Raw genomic sequence first — 22,681 nt, 5'->3', positions numbered from 1 at the left:
GATATAAGATTAATGTACACAAACCAGTAGCTCTTCTATACACCAACAGCAACTAAGCAGAGAATCAAATCTAGAACTCAACCCCTATTACAATAGCTGCAAAAAATAAAAATACTTAGGAATATACATAATCAAGGGGTCAAAAGACCTCTACAAGGAAAACTACCAAACACGGCTGAAAGAAACCATAGATGACACCAGGAAATGGAAATACATTCCATGCTCATGGAAAGGTAGAATCAATATTGTGAAAATGTCCATACTGCCAAAAGCAATCTACAAATTCAATGCAGTCTCCATCAAAATAGCATCATTATTCTTTACAGAATTAGAAAAAAAATTCTAAAATTCATACAGAACCAAAAAAGAGCCCTGATAGCCAAAGCAAGACTAAGCACAAGAACAAATCTGGAGGCATCACACAGCCTGATTTCAAACCAGTCTATAAAGCCATAGTCACCAAAACATCATGGTACTGGTATAAAAATAGGCACATAGACCAGTGGAACAGAATAGAGAACCCAGAAATAACCCAAATACAGTCAACTGATCTTTGACAAAGCAAACAAAAACATAAAGTGGGAAAAGAACTTTTTTCAGCAAATCATGCTGGGATTGTAGGCTAGCCACATATAGGAGAATGAAACTGGATTCTCATCTCCCATCTTATACAAAATCAACTTGAGATGGATTAAGGTCTTAAACCTAAGGCCTGAAACTATAAAAATTCTAAAAGATAACATTGGAAAAACCCTTCTAGACATTGGTTTAGGCAAGGATGTCATGACCAAGAGCCCAAAAGCACATGCGATAAAAACAAAGCTAAATAGCTGGGACCTAATTAAACTAAAAAGCTTCTTCACGACAAAAGGAACATTCAGCAGAGTAAACAGATAACCCACAGTGTGGGAGAAAATCTTCACAATCTGTACATCTGACAAAGGACTAATATCCAGAATCTACAATGAACTCAAACAAATCAGTAAGAAACAATCTCATCAAAAAGTGGGCTAAGGAAATGAACAAACAATTATCAAAAGAAGATATACATATGGCCAACAAACACATGAAAAAATGCTCAGCATTACTAATGATCAGGGAAATGCAAATCAAAACCACAATGCAATACCACTTTAGTCTTGCAAGAATGATCATAATCAAAAAATCAAAAAACAGTAGATGCTAGTGTGAATGTGAACAGAGAACACTTCTACACTGCTGGTGGGAATACAAACAAATACAGCCACTATGAAAAAGAGTGTAAAGATTCCTTAAAGAACTAAAAGTGGAACTACCATTTGACCCAGCAATCCCACTGCTGGGTATCTACCCAGAGGGAATGAAGTTATTAATCATGAAAGATACTTGCACATGTATGTTTATAGCAGCACAATTCACAATTGCAAAACTGTGGAACTAACCCAGATGCCCATCAGTCAACAAATGGATAAAGAAACTATGGTACATATACACAACGGAATACTATGCAGCCATAAAAAGGAATGATTTAACAGCATTTGCAGCAACCTGGATGAGATTGGAGACTATTATTCTAAGTAAAGTAACTCAGGAAAGGAAAACCAAACATTGTATGTTCTCACTGATATTTGGGAGCTAAACTATGAGGACACAAAGGCATAAGAATGATACGATGGACTTTGGGGACTGGGCAAGGGAAGAGTGGGAGGTAGCCAGGGATAAAAGATTACAAATATGGTGCAGTGCATACTGCTTGGGTGATGGGTGCAACAGAATCTCACAAATCACCACTAAAGAACTCACTCATGTAACCAAAGACCACCTGTACTTCAATAATTTATGGAAAAAAATTAATGTACACAAATCTGCAGCTCTGCTGTACAAAAACAGTAACCAAGCTGAGAATCAAATCAAGAACTCAACCCCTTTTACAATAGCTGCAACAACAACAACAACAAAAACTTAGGAATGCACTTAACCAAGGAGGTGAAAGACCTCTACAATGAAAACTACAAAACACTACTGAAAGGAAACATAGATGACACAAACAAATGAAAACACATCCCATACTCATGATGGGTAGAATCAATGTTGTGATAATGACCATACTGCCAAAAGCAGTCTACAAATTCAATGCATTTCCCTTTATAATACTGCCACCATTTTTCACAGAATTAGAAAAAAAAGTTCTAAAATTCATATGAAACCAAAAAAGAGCCTGCCTAGCCAAAGCAAGACTAAGCAAAATGAACAAATCTAGAGGCATTACATTACCCGACTTCAAACGATACTTTAAGGCCATACTCTCCAAAACAAAATCATACTGGTACAAAACTAGGCATATAGATGAATGGAACAGAATAGAGAACCCAGAAATAAAGTCAACTGATTTTTGACAAAGCAAAGAAAAACATAAAGTGAGGAAAGGACACTATATTCAACAAATGGTACTGGGATAATTGGCAAGCCACATATAGAAGAATGAAACTGGATCCTCATCTGTAACCCTATACAAAAATCGAGTCAAGATGGATCAAATCAAATACTTAAATCTAAAGCCTGAAACCATAAAATTTTACATTGCAAAAACCCTTCTAGACATTAGCTTAGGCAAAGACTTCATGACCAAGAACCCAAAGCAAATGCAACAAGAACAGACCTAAATAGATGGGACTTAACTAAAAAGCTTCTGCACAGCAGAAGAAATAATCAGCAGAGTAAAAAGATATCCTACAGAGAGGGGGAAAATCTTTACAATCTACATCTGACAAATGACAGAATCTACAAGGAACTCAAACAAATTAGCAAGAACAAAACAAACAATTCCATTAAGAAGTGGGCTAAGGAATTAATAGAAAACTCTCAAAAGAAGATATACATATGGCCAAAAAACATATTTAAAAAATGTTCAACATCACTAATGATCAGGGAAATGCAAATCAAAACCACAATGCAATACTACCTCATTCCTGCAAGAATGGCCATAATCAAAAAATCAAAACATAATAAATGTTGGCATGGATGTGATAAAATGGGAACACTTTTACACTGTTGGCGGGAATCTAAACTAGTACAACCACTATGGAAAGCAGTGTGGAGATTCCTTAAAGAACTAAAAGTAGATCTACTATTTGAAACAGCAATCCCACTATTGGGTCTCTATCCAGAGGAAAAGAAGTAATTATACAAAAAAGATACCTGCACACAAATGTTTATAGCAGAAGAATTTGTAATTGCAAAAATATGGAACTGGCCAAATGCCTGTTGATTATCCATCAATGAGTGGATAAGGAAACTGTGATATATAGAATACTACTCAGCTGTAAAAAGGAATTAAAAAATGGCATTCACAGCAACATGGATGGAATTGGAGACCATTATTCTAAGTGAAGTAACTCAGAAATGGAAAACCAAACATTATATGCTCTCATAAGTGGGGGAGGATGTAAAGGCATAAGAATGATACAATGAACTTTGGGGACTCAGGGTAAAGGGTGGGAATGGGGAGAGGGATAAAGTCTACACATTTGGTGATGGATGCACCAAAATCTCAGAAATAACCACTAAAGAAATTATTCATGCAACTAAATACCAGCTGTTCATTAAAGACCAATAGAAATTTCAAAAATAGCATTAACAATATAAAAATAAGTTTACTGTTTTTAAAATCAAATGAAATTAATCTGTAAAGAGACGATGACTTGCCATCACAAAATATACAGAAATAGTTATTTTACAGAAATTAATAATTCTGTATTTTATTAATATACAGAAATACTTATTGCAATGACTCTATTGCAATAAGTATTTTGTTTCCTAAAGGTAATTTCACGGAAAGGGAGACATTCACTTGTATGAATATTGTGTATCTTGCTTAAAATAAGTGTTATGACTGTGTAGTTATACCATTTACATTCCCTTTCAAGACAGAAAAACTGTATACATACACAAAATAGTTAAATAATATTAACCTAAGACCAAATGACAAATTTACAGTAAGGTGAGCAAAATTTTGGAAACAGACATAATTGTGGAATGGCATCCTCAAGGAAAATGTATAGAATAGGTAGAATTTGTATCTTGCAGGCATACAAATTTAGGAGAAAAAAGTCACAATCAAAACCATTGAAGTAAAGGAGACAGCTTTTTCAGTGAGAGCAGACACTTTGGATGGAAATACAATTTGGAAGTGCAACTCAGAACAGAATTAAGGACCACATTGTCTGATATCCCTTAATGCCAAGGTAAAAGTTTTGAGACTTTATCTTTTGGGCAGAGGAAAAATTAAATTGAGGAGATTTGGAATGCCATGAAGAAAGCAACTTGGAAGAAATTGGTCAAACAATGACATAAAGGATAGAATTTAGGCAGAAGAGTCTAAAGAAAAGATGAATTTTTTTTTTCTGATAAACATACCACTGACACATAATTGATAATTAAAGCTAATAGTTTCTTATATGGAATATCTGATCTGTACCACTTTAAAAATTTATTCCCAATGACTGGCTCTCTAGCACTCAGTGTATAACTGGAATGCCTCTTCTAAAATCAGTTATTAAGAGATGCAACTTATTTTTTTAAGATTATACAAGCCACAAATATGGTCAATCACTGCCTCAGATAATACATATTTGATTTTAATACACTATAACACTATAATGTACTATAGTCAAATATATGTGACACTGAAAAAAACACATTAGTTCTCACTACAGTTAGCATAAGCAATAACCAATCACCTCTTAATAGTGCTAATTTTTGTGGCAAATTATACATAATAAAGTTTTTTTTTTTACTTTAACTATTTTAAGTGTACAGTTTAGTGTCATATTCACACTGTTTTGCAAATATCACTACCAACCATCTCTACAACATTTTTCATGTGCTCAGATTGAAACTCTATATTTATTAAACAATAACTCGATATTTTTACCTCTCCACAGCCACTGGTAACCACTATTCTACTTTTTGTTTCTATGAATGTGACTATTCTAGTTACCTCATAAAAGTGGAATCATAAATAGTTATTATTTTATGATTGTCATATCTCATTTAGCATAATTCTTCAAGTTTTATCTATGTAATAACGTGTCAGAATTTCATTTCCTTTTTAAGGCTGAATATTATTATTATAGTAGTTCCTTACATATTCTGGAAAGTAGTTATTCATCATATGTATGATTTCCAGATAGTCTCTCCTGTTTCATGGATTTCCTGGTCACTGTGTTGATAATGTCTTTTGATGCACAAGTATTTTTAATTTTGATGAAGTTCAATTTATATTTTTTTTCTTGTTGACTGTTCTTTTGGTGTTTTATCCAAGAAGTGATTGTCAAATACAAATTAATCAAGCTTTTTATTTATATTTTATACCTAGAATTTTATAACTGTACCTCTTACCTTCAGGCCTTTGACCCATTAATTTATTTGTTCTTTATTGAGTAAAGGTTCAACTTTATTCTTTTGCATGTGGATATCCAGTTTTCCCATTAACATGCGTTGAAAAGACTCTCCTTTCCCCATTCAGTGGCCTCAGCACCTTTGTCAAAATTTTTTTGACCATATATGTAAGGGTTTATTTCTGGGCCTTGTACTTGTTCCATTGCTCTTTATGTCTCTCTTTATGCCCGTACCTCACTGTGTTGATTAGTGTAGCTGGTATAGTAAGCTTCTTAATCAGGGAGGCAGTAAACTTCTAACTTTGTTCATTTTCTAGATTGGTTTTGCTACTTTGGGTCTCTTGAGATTCTATATGGAGTTAGGATGAATTTTTCTATTTCTGCCAAAAATGCCATTGGAGTTTTTATAGAAATTGCATTGAATCTGTAAACCACATTGTGTATTGATTTATTGATTTTTTTTTTTTAATGACAGAATCTCCCTCTGTCACCGAGGCTGGAATGCAGTGATGCCATTATGATTCACTGCATGTTCCCCAAGTTCATGTAATCCTCCTAACTCGGCCTCCTTAGTAGGTGAGACTATAGGCATGTGCCACCACACCCGGCAAAATTTTTTGTCATTTTCATAGGCACAAGGTTTTGCCATGTTGCCCTGGCTTATCTCAAATGCCTGGGCTCAAGCAATCTGACTGCCTCAGCCTCCCAAAGTGCTAGGATTATAGGTGTGAGCCACCACACCCAACCGAGTGTATTGATATCTTAAGAATATTAAGGTTTCTGCTCCATAAGCAAAAGCTATCTTTCCCTTTATTGATGTCTTTCTTAATTTCTTCCTTTCCAATTTGCATGGCTTTTGTTTCTCTTTTTAGCCTAATTGCTCTGGTTTAAAATTTCTAATTGTCGAATGAAGTGGTAGAAGTGGGCACCTTTCCTTGTTCTTGTTCTTACAGGAAATACTTACATTAAGTGTGACAGTAGCTCTTGGTTTTCCATATACTACCTTCATGAGGGTGAGGTAGTTTTCTTTTATTCTTAGTTTGGTGAGGGTTTTTTAAAGTTTTGGGCTATACATTTAAGTCTTCAATCCATTGTATTAGTCTGTATTCATGCTGCTGATAAAGACAATACCTGAGACTGGGAAGAGAAAGATGTTTAATGGACTCACAGTTCCACGTGGCTGGGGAGGCTTCACAATCATCGTGGAAACCAAAAGACACTTCTTACATGGTGGCAGCAAGAGAGAAACAGAGAGCCAAGCAAAATAGGTTTCCCCTTATAAAACCATCAGATCTCATGAGACGTATTCACTACCAAGAGAACAGTATGGGAGAAAATACACTGCACATTTGTTCACAGATGTGTTAACTCTAAGCTGGGTTTTCACTTTTTTAGACTATTTATCTTCCTGTCTGTAATTTTTCAAGACAGATTATTGCACATTCACCTGTTACAACTACAGACTGTCACTTTTCATATGAATTATGGCACGTTGGAAATTAACAAAATGGCTTTTGCAAATAATATCTTAGGTGAGGCAGGCAGGGCAGGCCCCCATGATTCAATTATCTCCCACTGGGTTCCTCCCACAACATGTAGGAATCATAGAAGCTACAATTCAAGATGAGATTTGGGTGGGGACACAGCCAAACCATATCATTCTACCCCTGACCACTCCCAAATCTCATGTCCTCACATTTCAAAACCAATCATGCCTTCCCAACAGTCCGCCAAATTCTTAACTCTTTCAACATTAACTCAAAAGTCCACAGTTCAAACTCTCGTCCAAGACAAGGCAAGTCCCTTCTGCCTGTGAGCCTGTAAAATCAAAAGCAAGTTAGTTATTTTCTAGATACATTGGTGGTACAGACATTGAGTAAGTACATCCATTATAAATGGGAAAAAAAATGACCAAAGCAAAAGGGCTACAGGCCCCATGCAAGTCCAAAATTCAGCAGGGCAGTCAAATCTTAAAGCTCCGTAATGATCACTTTTGACACCATGTTTCTCATCCATGTCACACTGATGCAAGAGGTGGGTTCCATGGTCTTGGGCAGCTCTGGACCTGTGGCTTTGCAGGGTACAGCCTCCCTCCCAGGTGCTTTCACAGACTGACACTGAGTGTCTGAGGCTTTTCCAGGCACACAGTGTCAGTGGATTTACCATTCTAGGACCTGAAGGACAGTGGCCCTCTTCTCACAGCTCCACTAGGTGATGTTCCAGAAGGGAATCTGTATGGGGGCTCTGATCCCACATTTCCCTTCTGCACTGCCCTAGCAGAGGTTCTCCTTGAGGGCCCTATGCCTGCAACAAACTTCTGCCCAGGCATCCAGTCATTTCCACACATTCTCTGAAATCTAGGCAGAGGTTCCCAAACCCCAATTATTGACTTATGTGCACTCACAGGCTCAACACCACATGGAAGCTGCCAAGGCTTGGGGCTTGCACCCTCCAAAGCCACAGCCGGAGTTCTACATTTGCTCCTTTTAGCCACAGCTGGAGCAGCTGTAAATGCAGGGCATCAAGTCCCTAGGCTGCACACAGCATGGGGAAAACATATTCCCTCCTAGGCCTCCAGGCCTGTGATGGGAGGGGCTGCCATGAAGATCCCTGACATGTCCTAGAGACATTTTCCCTATTGTCTTGGCAGTTAACATTGAGTTCCTCATTACTTAAGCAAATTTCTGCAGGGGGCTTGAATTTCTCAGAAAAAGGATTTTCTTTTCTGTCACATTGTCAGGCTGAAAATTAGCTGAACTTTTATGCTCTGCTTCCCGTATAAAACTGAATGTCTTTCACAGCACCTCTTGAATGCTTTGTTGCTTAGAAATTTCTTCTACCAGATACCCTAAATAGTCTCTCTCAAGTTTAAAGTTCCACAAATTTCTAGGGCAGGGGCAAAATGCTGCCAGTCTCTTTGCTAGAACATAACAAGAGTCACCTTTGCTCCAATTCCCAACAAGTTCCTCATTTCCATCTGAGACCACCTCAGCCTAGACTTTATTGTCCACATTGCTATCAGCATTTTGGGCAAAGCCATTCAACAAGTCTCAAGACTCTAGGAAGTTCCAAACTTTTCCACATTTTCCTGTCTTCTTCTGAGTCCTCCAAACTGTTCCAACCTCTGCCTGTTACCCAGTTCCAAAGTCACTTCCACATTTTCAGATATCTTCAGCAGTGCCCCACTCTACTGGTACCAATTTACTGTATTAGTCCATTTTCACACTGCTGATAAAGACGTACCCAAGACTGGGAAGAAAAAGAGGTTTAACGGACTCGTAGTTCCACTTGGCTGGTGAGACCATGTCAGGAGCTAAAAGGCACTTCTTACATGGTGGTGGCAAGAGAGAATCAAAGAGCCAAGGAAAATGAGTTTCCCCTTATAAAACTATCAGATCTTGAGAGACTTACTCACTATCATGAGAACAGTATGGGAAAAACTGCCCCCATGATTCAATTATCTCCTACTGGGTCTTTCCCACAACACATGGGAATCATGGGAGCTACAATTCAAGATGAGATTTGGGTGTGGACATAGCCAAACCATGTCATCCTTTTTCAGTTAATTTTTGTATAAAATGTAAGGAAGGGTCCAGTTTCAACTTTCTGCATATGGCCAGCCAGTTCTTCCAGCACCATTTATCAAATAGGGAATCTTTTCTCCATTGCTTGTTTTTGTCAGCTTTGTCAACACTTCTCAAAAGAATACATACACACCGGGCGCGGTGGCTCAAGCCTGTAATCCCAGCACTTTGGGAGGCCGAGACGGGCGGATCACGAGGTCAGGAGATCGAGACCATCCTGGCTAACACGGTGAAACCCCGTCTCTACTAAAAATACAAAAAATTAGCCGGGCGAGGTGGCCGGCGCCTGTGGTCCCAGCTACTCGGGAGGCTGAGGCAGGAGAATGGCGTGAACCCGGGAGGCGGAGGTTGCAGTGAGCTGAGATCCAGCCACTGCACTCCAGCCTGGGCGACAGAGCAAGACTCCGTCTCAAAAAAAAAAAAAAAAAAAAAAAAGAATACATACATGAGACCAACAAACATGAAAAAAAGTTCAACATCACTTATCATTAAATGCAAATCAAAACCACAATTAGATAGCATTGCATGCCCATCATAATGGCAATTATTAGAAAGTCAAGAAACAATAGATGCTGGTGAGGTTCTGAAGAAATAGGAATGCTTTTACACTGTTGGTGGGAATGTAAATTAGTTCAGCCATTGTGGAAGACAGTGTGACTATTCCTCAAACATTTAGAACAAGAAATATCATTTGACCCAGCAATCTCACTACTGGGTATATACCCAAAGACATATAAATCATTTTATTATAAAGATACTCACATGCATATGTTCATTGCAGCACTACTCATAATAGCAAAGACGTATAATTAACCCAAATGCCCACCAACGATAGATTGGATAAAGAAAATGTGGTACATATACACCATGGGATAGTATGCAGCCATAAAAAGGAATGAAATCATATCCTTTGTATGGCTATGTATAAAGCCGGAAGCCATTATCTTCAGTAAACTAATGCAGGAGCAGAAAATTAAACACCTCATGTTCTCACTTATAAGTGGGAGCTGAACAATGAGAACACATGGACACAGGATGGGGAACAACAAACACTGGGGCTTGTCAGGGGAGTGTGGGGGTCAGGGAGGCCATAAGGAAGAATAGCTAATGCATGCTGGGTGTAATACCTAGGTGATGGATTGACAGGTGCAGCAAACCACCGTGGCACACCTTTACCTATGTAACAAACTTGTACATTCTGCACATGTACCTTGGAAATTAATAAAATAACATTTAAAAAAAACTAGGTAGTATAAGTACAGTTTTGCTACACGGACCTATTGCAAAGTGGAGAAGTCTGGGCTTTTCGTGTAGCCATTATCTGAATAGTATATATTGAGCCAATTAAGTAATTTTTCATTTCTCACCACCCTCCACTGTTCTGTCTCCAATGTCTACTACTCCACTTCCTATATCATGTGTATGCATTATTTAGCTCCCACTTATAACTGAGAACATGTGATATTTGACTTCCTGTTTCTGAGTTATTTTGTTTAAGACATGATTGTTTAAAACACGATTCTTTTATGGCTGAGTAGCATTCCATGGTGTATGTATATGTGTGTGTATGTGAGTGTGTGTGTGTTTGTGTGTATATTTTAATCCAATCATCCATTGATGGACATTTAGGTTGATTTCATATATTTGCTATTGTGAATAGTGCTGCACGAAACCTATGAGTGTAGGTACCTTTTGGTATAATGATGCATCTTCCTTCAGGTAGATATGCAGTAGTGGGATTGCTGCACCAAATAGTAGATCTATTTTTAGCTCTTTGAGAAAACTGCGTACTGATGGCCATAAAGATTGTACTTACTTACATTCCCACTAACAGTGTGCAAGTGTTCCCTTTTCTCTGCATCTTTGCCAAATTCTGTTATTATTTGACTTTTTATTAATAGCCATTTTTACTGGTGTAAAATGGTATCTCATGGTGGTTTTAATTCACATTTTTTATCATGATTAGTAATGTTGAACATTTTTGCATATGCTTTTTGGCCATTTATATGTCATTTTAAAAAATTATCTCTTCATATTACTTGACCACTTGACCACTTTTAATGGGGTTATTTTCAGTTTTTCTTGTTATGACTGAGATGTTTGAGTTCCTTGTAAATTCCAGATATTAGCCCATTTGCCAGATACATACTTTGCAAATATTTTGTCCCATTCTGAAGATTCTCTGTTCACTCTATTGATTCTTTCCATGGTCGTGCAGAAGTTTTTTACTTAAGTCCCGTTTGTGTATTTTTGCTTTCGTTGCCTGTGCTTCTGAGGTCTTAGTCAGGAATTTTTTGCCAAGGCCATTTTCCTGTGTTTCTTTGTTGATTTTCTGCCTCAATAATTTGCCTAGTGCTGTCAGTGGGATGTTGAAGTCCCCCACTATTATAGCATTGCTGCCTAGCTCTTTTTTTAAGTCAAGTAATATGCGTTTTATAAATCTGGGTGCCCCAGTGTTTGGTGCATATATATTTAGGATTGTTATAACTTTTTGTTGAATAGATTTCTTCATGATTATATAATGGCATTCCTTGTCTTTTTAAACTGTTGTTTATTTAAAGTTTGCTTGATCAGATGTAAACATATCTACTCCTGCTTGCTTTTGTTTTCCATTTAAATTGAATACTTTTTCCACCCCATTAACTTAAGTCCCTAAGTGTCTTTATCAATAAGGTGTTTCTTGTAAGAAGTGTATGGTTGGATCCATATATATATATATATATATATGTGTGTGTGTGTGTATATATATGTGTGTATATATATATATATATATCCATTTTGTCAACCTATTTATTTTAATTGGCATATTTAATCCATATACAGTTATGGTTAATATTGACACATGAGGTCTTATTCCTGTCATAATATTAATTGTTATATAGCTACTTTGTAGCCTTATTTTTGTAATCGTTTTATAAGACTTTTGAGTTTTATACTTTCAGATGTTTTTATTATGGCAAGTATTGACCAAATTTTGTATCCATGTTTATAACTTCCTTGAGCATTTCTTGTAAGTTTGGTCTAGAGGTGACAGATTTTCTCAGTGTTTGCTTGTCTGCAAAAGACTTTATTTCTTCTTCATTTATGAAGCTTATTCTGGCAGTATACACAAGCCAGGGTTTACAGATTTTTCCTTAAGTGCCTTGAAAATAAAATCCCAATCTCTTCTGGCTTGTAAGGTTTCTGCTGAGAAGTCCACTGTTAGTCTGATGGGGTTTCCTTTGTAGGTTACTATATGCTTTTCTTTTGCTGCTTTTAGGATTTTTTTTCCTTCATATTGAATTCAGACTGTCTGATGACCATATGTCTTTGTGAGATTCTTCTTACAATGTTTCTCTGGAGTTTTTTGAGTTTCTTGCATCGAGATACCTAGATCTCTTGCCGGACTAGGGAAGATTTCCTTAATTATTTTCTCAAATAGTTTCCCAGATTTTAGGTTTTTTTCTTTGTCCCCAGGAATACTTATGATTTGTAAGTTGGGACATTTTACATAGTCCCATACTTACCAAAAGCTTAGCTCACTTTTTAATTATATATTTTTTGTTTTGTTTTTATCTGACTGGATAAATTAAAAAGTACTGTCTTCAAGCTCTGAGATTCTTTCTTCTGCTTAGTCTAGTCTATCATTGAAGATTTCATCTGTATTTTGTAATACCTTCAATGAATTTTCCTTTTCAGAAGTTTCTGTTTTTAAAAAATCTATCTCTTTGGCAAATTTATCATTCATATTCTGGATTGATTTTCTGATTTCTTTGTATTGGTTTTCAGCTTTCTTTTGATTCCTGTTGAGCTTCCTTAAAATCAATATTTTGAATTCTTTTTCTGAAATTTCATGTATTTCCTTTTGGTTAGGAACTACTGCTAAAGAGTTAGTGCAATGCTTTGTGGTGGTTATCATAACACCCTGTTCTTTTATACTTCCAGAACTGTTCCATTGGTTCCTCATCATTTGAAAAGAAAAATATCACATCTTCTTGTTTTTAAATTTACTTTTATTTGGACAGGCCTTTTTTCCCCTTAAGATGTGAATATAACCTATTTTGAATAAGATCATTAGGCTTTGAGTCTGAGTGTTTTCAGTGGCAAAGACTCTGAATTTTTTTCATTATAGGTAGCCTTAGTGTGATTTTCTCAAGTGCCAGTTGTCATAGCAATGTTCTAGGAGTGTGAACAGGCTCACTGCCTCCTTTGGAGCTGGGGTAGCAGAGGTCTCCATAAGCTTATCTGCATTGGTGTCAATGGATTTTGTATTAGATTGTGCAGTTTAACCTACAGGCCAGTACGTGGCACTTGAAGGAGGTAAGAGCCAGTGGTGGTGGTGGTGGTAGCAGATGGGTTTTTGCTTTATATTTCCTTATCAGGAGAAGGCCTCTGATGCCTCAGGCAGTGGGCTGGTCTGTGGAATACCCAGTGGCCTGGGCTTTATCCTCAGCACCATGAGGAGGGTGAAGTTGGGCAGAGCTGGACCAGGTGGGGCCACCCTCAGATATCCCAGTGGTGGACACAAGCACTAACCCTGACAGAGATGGTGGAGGAGTGATGTAGGCGCTCTATTATTTCCTTGGTTATAAACAGCCTTAGTGTGGTGACTTGCTCAAATGCCAGTTGTAGTATTAATGTACAAGGCAGGTGAGCAGGCTCAGGGCCTCCTAAGCAGCTGGGGTGGTGTGGGTGATGATGGTAGCAGAGGTTGCACAAAGCACATTTTCTTCCCGAGAACTGTGCAGTTATGTCAGCAGTTGTAATGGGCTGTGCAGGTTGACCTGTTGGCCAGCTGAAGGTACTTGCAGCTGACAGGCAGCTGGGATGGTGGTAGTAAGGTCTATGCTTGATCTTTACCAGCAAGGAGAAGTAGTCTAATGTCCCAGGAAATGTGCTGGGCTGTGGAACTCCCAGGGGTTCTGATCCCACGCTTTGCCTATGAGGTGGGTAATGGGGTAAAATTTTGATGGGGCTGCATCAGGCATGCCCTTACTCAGGCTCCCCAGTAGCAGGTGCAAGTGCTAGCCCTGATGGGTGATAAAAAGCAGTTCTCAGGACACTGGGGCAATATTAAAAGGAGTGGAGAGACCTCTGTCATTCCAAAGAGCCAGCATGGGAAATGAGGAGTGGCTTGGGCTCCAAAATTTAGCAGGTGGCAGTGATACCTGCCTTGCTTCCTGGGTCACTACCCTGCAGAGCTCCCTCCTGAAGCCTACTACTGGCAACAAGCTGAAACAAATAGCTAAGTTACAAGCAGAACATCTCAGATTGCAAAACTCTCCCAGGCTGAAGACTTTTCTGGCTGGGACAAAAACTGGGGCTCCCACATGATATGCTTCCTAGTCTGGTCTTGCAAAGGGGAGGTCACCCATCTCCTGCATGCACACTTTAATCCCATACCACTCTCTCTTCTCAGTTCTGGCGATGGGGACTCCTCTCCTCTTTGAGACTAGATCACAAATCTCAGTCTGGAGACTTGCCCAGCTAGTGACTGCTGCCCATGTGGCTTACAGATTTCAATAGAGACTCCTATAGTTAGGATATTTATTGGCCACCTTCTATTGGAGCCAGTGTCTGGAATGCATGCAACACACTTCCTGCTGTTACCCCTTCTCAAGGTCTCCCCACTGCTCCCAACATCAGATCCAGCGATTGATAGGGTCAAGGAGCTCCCGCTCGGCCTACATTACCTACCTCCCCAGTGGGAATGTGTATTGTGGAGACCCTTTCTCCCCATCTCATGCACTGGGGACTCACCCTCAATTTTCCACTCAACCCACAGCCCAGGCTGCTGCCACCAAATTCATCAAAGTATCTGGAGTTTCTTTTGCTTTTATGTTAATCACCTGTGTTCCTTCCTGGATAAAAGTTTACAGTGTGAATCTCTACACACTATTTTGCTACTTCCTCGTGAGTGAGGCATGCCAGCAAAGCCCCTAATTTGCCCTCTTTAAAAAAAAAAAAAAAAAGCCTCTGTCTTCTAAGGTTTTTTTGAGAAATTTATTAGTTATCTCATTGAGAATTCCTTATATGTGTCAAGTTGCTTTACTCTTCTTGCTTACAATATTGTCTCTTTATCTCTGACTTTTAAGAGTTTATAATGTGTCTTGATATGGTTTTTCAGCTATTATTTTTTTCAAATATTCTTTCTGCTCTTTTCTCTCTTTTTCTTCTGAGATTTTTGAAATGCATATGTTTGTCCACTGGATGTTAGCCCATAAGTCCCTCAGGCTCTATTCATTTTTCTTTATTCTTTTTGCTTCTCAGACACAATAATTTTAAATGACCTATCTTTAAGTTCACTTATTCTTACTTCTGTTTCTTGAGTCTCCCATTGAATCCCTCTACTGAATTTTTAAATTGTCATTTTATTTTCAGCTCAAGAATTTTTACGTTTCTTTATTATAATTTTTTTTTACTCATTTACATTATTTCTGTTTTTATCTTGGCTTTAGCATAAGACAGCTATGTTATTGTCTTGTAAGTCAGATCTTTATATTTCTACAGGAAGAGTATCTGGAGATTTAATTTGCTATTTTAAAATTGACTTTGTTTTTATTTTTTTTTTCTGTTTCTTTATATGCCTTTTGATCTTTTGCTGAAAACTGGGTTTTTGAAAAAACAGGCACCTTCCCTGTCTTTGAAGACTGGCTTCATCCATTAGACCATCACGCATTAGCAGGTCATGTTCTGTGCCTGAGATCACCTCAGCATAAAGGCTTGATGTATTCTTGGGCATTTCTAGGGATGCGTGCTTTCTGGATGTGTGAGTGTGTGTGTGTGTGCGCGCGCGCGCGTGCGTTTGATTCCCCAAATACATGGCCCAAATTCATGGCCCAAATCATGTTTCCTTTTAAAAAACCCCAAAGAATACAGTAGACTTAAACGGTGTTTAAACAACACTGCAGGACATTTTTTTAAAAAAGGACAGATTCCACAAAAATTTTAAATTGCCTAGATGATTTATTGATGCCTTCTGTAGACCACAAAAAGTCATAGACAGCACACAACTCATAAAAGTTAGTGTACAAGCCTGACTACCAGAGAATGTACACATATATTTTAAAAATCCATAATTGTATTCAACAGAGGTAAGTGCAGTTTTTATTTTAAGTAACGATACTTAGGTATTGAATTCTATTCTTATGCCTGTAAAAGTATTTACGGTTCTACACCTAAAAGCCATATAACTATAACTTCTTTATAAAACTCTTGATAGTTGGCAAGACTAAATCATATATAACATAAACATATAGTATCTGGAATTATTATATTTGGGAAAAAAATCTTGATCAAAAGTGCTAACGAATTTGTATAAAAATAATTATGGTATCTTAAGATTTCATTGACACTTCGAACTACTTTGGAGCCGGGCACAGTGCCTCACACCTGTAATCCCAACACTCTGGGAGGCTGAGGTGGGTGGATCACTTGAGGCCAGGAGATTGAGACCAGCCTGGCCAACATGAAGAAACCCTATCTCTTAAAAAAAAATACAAAAATTAGTTGGGCATGGACGTGCATGCCTGTAATCCCAGATACTGGGGAGGCTGAGGCATGAGAATCATTTGAGCCTGGGATGCAGAGGTTATGGTGAGCTGAGATCATTGCGCAACTGCACTCCAGCCTGGGCAACAGAATGAGACTCTGTCTTTAAAAAATAAACAAACAAACAAACAAAAAACTGCATTGGAGTGCTAAACTCATGGGAGGGAGAGGTCGAGGAGAAAGATCGATAAGGAAAACCCGTGTTGTTTTTTACAGAAATATTAAAAGTTGCCTAAAGGATTTTATGCAAAATAACACAGAACTGTACAAAGATACCTAGTAAATAAGAAGCTGTGAAGGTTTGTTGCTGTGAAAACCGCATCTGACTTCACAAAAATTGTATCTGTCAAGAAGTAAATGACGTAAATGTATAATCAGAGATACAAATAATTCTCTGTCTTATAATGGCAATTTTCTTGTAATAAATCCTAGCAAGACTGTTTTCATTTATTATACTCTGTGCTTTCTTGTTTCTATTGCAGTTTGGAAGCTTTTTGTTGAGGCTTAGTGGTAAAACTTGTGTTGCATTAACTTGGCTTCCTGTATCTAAATGTATGAAACTATGTAAGTTGATTTTATGACAAAAAAGTATACCTCTCATAACAAAAAAAATGTGGAATATATGACTATTTTAATTAATCATTTTTCTTCCCATTATTATAACGCCAGCACTTTCTTAGCTTTACTCTGTGAACTCTTGAAATTGTGGAAGTCTGTGTTAAAACTTGAGAAAAAACAAATTGGGCTGCATATTTTAGCACCATAGAGTGTTCACAGCAGAACTAGCCTTATCATGGTTTAAAATGTCTGTATCAATTTAAATAAACCACTAAAAATATAAATTTAATTTGTATTATCTGATATAATCTGTGGCACAGACTACACAATTACATACTTACATGCATATCCTGTAAGTAAATGTTCAACCTCATTTTCTGACATAATTACACTCCCAAATTTACTAATTTTTAAAATTTTCATACTCTTTTTTAAAAAGAGAAAAATGAGAACTTTACACATACTAAACAAATGCGTTGTATAGTAGTTAAATGCATCAGATTAGATGTCAGACAGATCTCAGTTCAAACTTTAAATCTACTATTTATTAATTATGTGACCTTGTCCCAGTTACTTTACATCTCTAAACATCAGTTTCCTCATATGTAAAATGGGAATAATAATAGTATCAACCACATAGGGTACAAGATAAAATGTGATAATGCACTTACCACATTGCTTGCCATATGTTAATTATTCAATAGGAGTCACTTGCAAGTATGGTAGTTTTATTTTAGTATTATTGCTATAATCCAGTATTATTTTTATTACTAACGTTATCACCCTATTATTACGCTATTATTGTCATTTTCCTTGAAAAAGCATTGAGAAAATGACTAGTGCTAAAATATAATTTTCAAAAACTTAAAATCATGGCTTTCATGCAAATATAAAATGACAAGTTTTATGTATGTAACAAAATATCACACGTACCCCATAAATGTGTACAAATATATATCAATTAAAAAAATTAAAAAATATAAAATGAACATGTGTTAAATATTTCATGTGATTCATAAAGAAAACAATTATAAGATGTTAAAACAAGTTCAAAAGGTACTTAGAATAAAAGGTACTTAGACAACTTTGAATACTGAAATAATTTCTCAATAGATGCAAAACTAGTTGAAATCATATAATATAACAATAAAAGATAATCTTTGGAAGTCATTATTTCTACATTGTGGAAATCAATTCTATTGCTATCAGGCAAAATGAATTTGTATTGTTATAGAAAAAAATCACAAGGAAACTCAGTTTTTTACAACTTCCACACACACAGAGTTATAAAATAGGCTTGTCAGTAGAAAGTAACCTAAAGGGGCTGCATGTGGTGGCTCACGCCTGTAATACCAGCACTTTGGGCGGCTGAGGTGAGCAGATCACAAGGTCAGGAGATCAAGACCGTCCTGGCTAACACGGTGAAACCCCGTCCCCACTAAAAATTAAAAAAAAAAATTAGCCAGGCGTGGTGGCGGGCGCCTATAGTCCCAGCTACTCGGGAGGCTGAGGTAGGAGAATGGCGTGAACCCGGGAGGCGGAGCTTGCAGTGAGCAGAGATCGCGCGCCACTGCACTCCAGCCTGGGGGACAGAGTGAGACTCCGTCTCAAAAAAAAAAAAAAAAAAAAATTACGCACTTAAACACTTAAAGGTCCATACACCCTCTATGGAATCAGATAATCCTCATTTCCACGTCTTGAAGAATTTTTCTGATGCCATTTTTTTTTTTTCTAAAACACTTTTGGCATACTCAATTACTTATGATAATAATTTAAATTTAAGTTTTCTAAAACCATCACATTGGTTGGGTTAGGGATCACTATTGCTATAATGTTAATGAGAAAATTGAGGCACATACATCAAGTAAATGATTCCTAGTTACTCTAAGTGGGAAAATAAGATCATGACTCATTCTCTTGACTTCGGCTCAATTTCATTTCCATTAGAATATATATACTTACAATCAAAGTAAGTATTCAAAGACAGAAAAGCAAAAGAGAAAGAAGAGAAGTAATGCTATTTTAATTTGAATATGCGGTGACTACTTTTGTCTTTAATAACTGCTCCTGTGTATCTTTACAGATGATAACCATATTACCAATTAATTTTTCTTCGGAAACTTCAACATTCCCCAAACTCCTCTTCTTAATCAAACAGTATCCAGATAATAATAATGTTAACCAGATTTTGACCATTAGTTACCATGCCCATGCAGAAAAGTCTTGGGTCTTTGGATGCAAATTTATGAGCAAATCCTCCTATGAGTTTTGGTTCATGATTCATCTGTGTGTGTACCCTGTCAGCTGAGTGAAGCATCAATTAACAATAGCTATTGTTTTGAAGAGTTGGCTTGGCCAGAGCATGCAGCTATGAATTTTCTGATTCTGACTTTCACCATAACATCTGAATTTAAAGTGATATGCTACATGACACTCGATGATATAGAATTTAAGTTGTCTGAGTTATTGCTGATTTCAGATAGTATTTTTAAAATTCTAGATGTGAGACCGATTTCAGATGGAAGCTGAAATCAGATGATTTAGAATATCATTAAAGAGGTACAAACAGTGGTTAGAGGGGGTAATACGAATATATCAGTGGAAAGTGATAAATGAAAATCTCTTTTGTAAAATAAATATATTTCATTAGACTTTTACAAATAGGCCAATATAAAGTCACGGAGCATTTTTGTGTATAATTATATGAGTTTTCTTCATTGTTCAACTTTTAGATTTTAGTGTTATGTATTTTTAAAAATAAGCTTCAAAGGTTAGGAATTTCTAGAAAATATGTTAATTAATATTACTTACTGTATTATTTTTCATTTTGCTTACTAAAGAGGTTTGGGGTTAAGAAGTTAACTTCAGATTAAAATAGAAAACAATAAACCTTAACTCCACTGAAGAGAAATAAGAACTCTCAGCAGGGAAAAACACAGGATAAGTCTATGACCATTCTATCCACAAATAGTATTAAAACCAAAGTAGTACATTTCATACAGCAAAAATAGATAGGCAATTATATTCAGGTTTACTTTAAAATGAGTTCTCATATAAAAGAGGCATCTTATGTATAACTTTGACAAATAAATAATAAAAGAAAACCAAAGCTCTTCAATCAGACTACCAAATGAGAGGAGACATTTTTTATATCATGCCAGGATCACAATATGTGAAATTTCCTCAAAGTTTATGTGAGTGCTTATTAATGAAGTGCATGGTAGCTTGGAAAGGGAAATTTGTTCAATATGCTTTGAGAGACACCTAGTGGCTGAAGGTAATTTTGTCGTGTACATATCCTTAATATTATCCAATCTACACTTAATATTTGTATAAAGTGTTTTTAATCCTGTGTTTCAGGTAGGTATACGTTTTGAGAATGTCTGTTATTTTCAGTTGTAACTCTATTGGACTTTTCCTCCCAATTGTCTTTCTAAATCCTTTAAGGTATGATCCAAAAAGTGACTCATGGTCAACTGTGGCACCTCTGAGTGTTCCTCGAGATGCTGTTGCTGTGTGCCCGCTTGGAGACAAACTCTATGTGGTTGGAGGATATGATGGACATACTTATTTGAACACAGTTGAGTCATATGATGCACAGAGAAATGAATGGAAAGAGGTATTCAAATTAAAATATTCAAATTACTATATTTCAGGTTTTAAAAAGAATCTATTAAAATATATTTTTGGAATTAATTGTATTCTCTTCTCTAGGCCCTTACAAGATCTTTTAGTGAAATTTATAGTGTGTGTTCTATCTATACCTTAGAGAATTACTAGTTGATCTAGTTGATATGATATGACATGATAGTTGGTAGCAGGAGCTATCAGTACTTACATAAAGAGGACAGACCATTCTCTTGACTTCATGAAAACATTCTCTTTAAATAAAATAAGCGAATTCAATCAAATACTTCAGTAATAATTAAATAAAATAAAGCACTTTACCATGGCCAACTTTTTATGTGTATGTTGTGACCTGAGAACCAAAGGGCAACATCCTCTTCCACAAATATCTGCCTTTATTATTGGCTGGCACCCAAGAGAAAAGCCTTCAATCTTTGCCATATAGAAACTGTGTAGACTGCAATACTCCTAAATTCTTCAGTCAGTCAATAATTTAGTAAACAATAAGGGACCAGAATTAAAACCTCTCAAAAGTGCTGGGCGTCTATTAGAACTAATTTCAAGGAGAATGCAAAAAATATCATTGAAACGGCATCTTTGAGATGTTAAAGGCAAATTTGACCCTTTTGACTACTTTGCCAGTGATAGCACTAGATTTATTCTAAAATATTTAATAATACTTTGTCAATTAAATGATGAGTTAACAAAAAGCATGAAGTATGATTAACTCTTCACCATCTCCACAAACAGGTAAACCTTGTATTTGGTATCTAACTTCATCTTCCCTTCTGCTGACTTCATGCTACTCTGTATTCTACAGGGTACAGCTGGCTATTGCTCTAAGTAAACTGGTGTTAATGTAATGACAGCTGATAATGAGATTTTAATCTCTCTCCTCCAATAATCTGACTCATTAAGACTCAAAAACCCTCAAATGCTACAATGTAGGTAGCTCCTATTTTATCAATGCTTAGGACCACCCAGAAATGGAAGGAAAAAAAATAGCATGCAAGGTATTAGGTCAAATACAGTAATCAAGATGTTTGACCAGCTTGTGGGATTTACTTTTCTGAAGATTGTAGGCAAGTAGCTAAGAGTCCTAGATTATATTTCTGGCTGTGTCACTGTTTCATTGTGTGATCTTGAAAAGAGTGAAAGAGAACAAACAGATGGTGGAATTGTAACTACTAAGTGCAAATTGTTATTCATCATTTCAGCCATCACAACACAAAAACCTTGACGTGTTAGTATAATTAGCTGTAATTTTTCAAGTGAGAATATTATCAGAGAGATGAAATTTACTTAAGATCACCTGATCCTCAATCTCAGGTTTTTACCATTCTGAAGGCTGTGTTTTTTCCACCACATTACACTGTTATCTGGGCTGCAGTTTATCTCATCTTTAGACGAGGTGATGTTAGACCAAAATAAGTAAGGACTTCTTCAACCATATTGAATATAATATTTTATATGATGCTAAAATCAGAGTTCCAACAGTGTTTTGTTTCTTGTTTTGTGTTTTAGGAAGTTCCTGTTAACATTGGAAGAGCTGGTGCATGTGTTGTAGTGGTGAAGCTACCCTAAAGCTATCTATTTTTATCAAATGGAATGAAACTAGATAATTTCAAGAAACTGAGTAGGACAAAGGGAGAAAGAAATACATGTTCTTTTTCCTGCAATTAATAATCAGACTGGAAAATTGTTGTATCGTTTTAATTTGTAGTTATAATTGCTTTCATTTGTGAAGCCAAAACGTTTTTAAACATGAATTACATATGAATTTATTAAGCATATGTGTTATCGCAGCTGATAATATAAAAGGAAACCCCATAGTCTAGATATAGCCCCATTACTACAAAATGCTAAAATATTTAATGAAAACTGATAATGATGATGTCCACAGTGTGCAGGTTATAAAAGCATTAATACATTTCAAGGTAAGAGCCTTAGAAGTTAAAAACATTTTCTTTTTTTTTTTTTTTTTTAAACATACTCTTATTATCT

The 22,681-nt window shown here is 36.4% G+C and overlaps 1 protein-coding gene across 2 annotated transcripts in view; it reads left to right on the top strand.

Annotated features, from left to right (window-relative positions):
• The window catches only part of KLHL4 (kelch-like family member 4), a 176,507-nt gene that overhangs the window by 150,854 nt on the left and 2,972 nt on the right, over positions 1-22,681 (top strand). The window contains exons 10-11 of one of the 2 annotated variants that reach the window (XM_011952076.1): positions 20,498-20,669; positions 22,202-22,681. In XM_011952076.1, coding sequence (XP_011807466.1) covers positions 20,498-20,669; positions 22,202-22,261 — 232 coding nt within the window. In that variant the 3' untranslated portion in view covers positions 22,262-22,681. The remainder of the gene's footprint in view (positions 1-20,497; positions 20,670-22,201) is intronic. The other variant, XM_011952075.1, reaches the window with a different exon arrangement.

This window comes from Colobus angolensis, unplaced genomic scaffold (genome assembly GCF_000951035.1).
Source record: "Colobus angolensis palliatus isolate OR3802 unplaced genomic scaffold, Cang.pa_1.0 Scaffold331, whole genome shotgun sequence".
NCBI classification, from domain to species: domain Eukaryota; kingdom Metazoa; phylum Chordata; class Mammalia; order Primates; family Cercopithecidae; genus Colobus; species Colobus angolensis.
The sequence above is the reverse complement of the archived record's forward strand: the minus strand, read 5'-3'. Positions and strand labels throughout refer to the sequence as shown.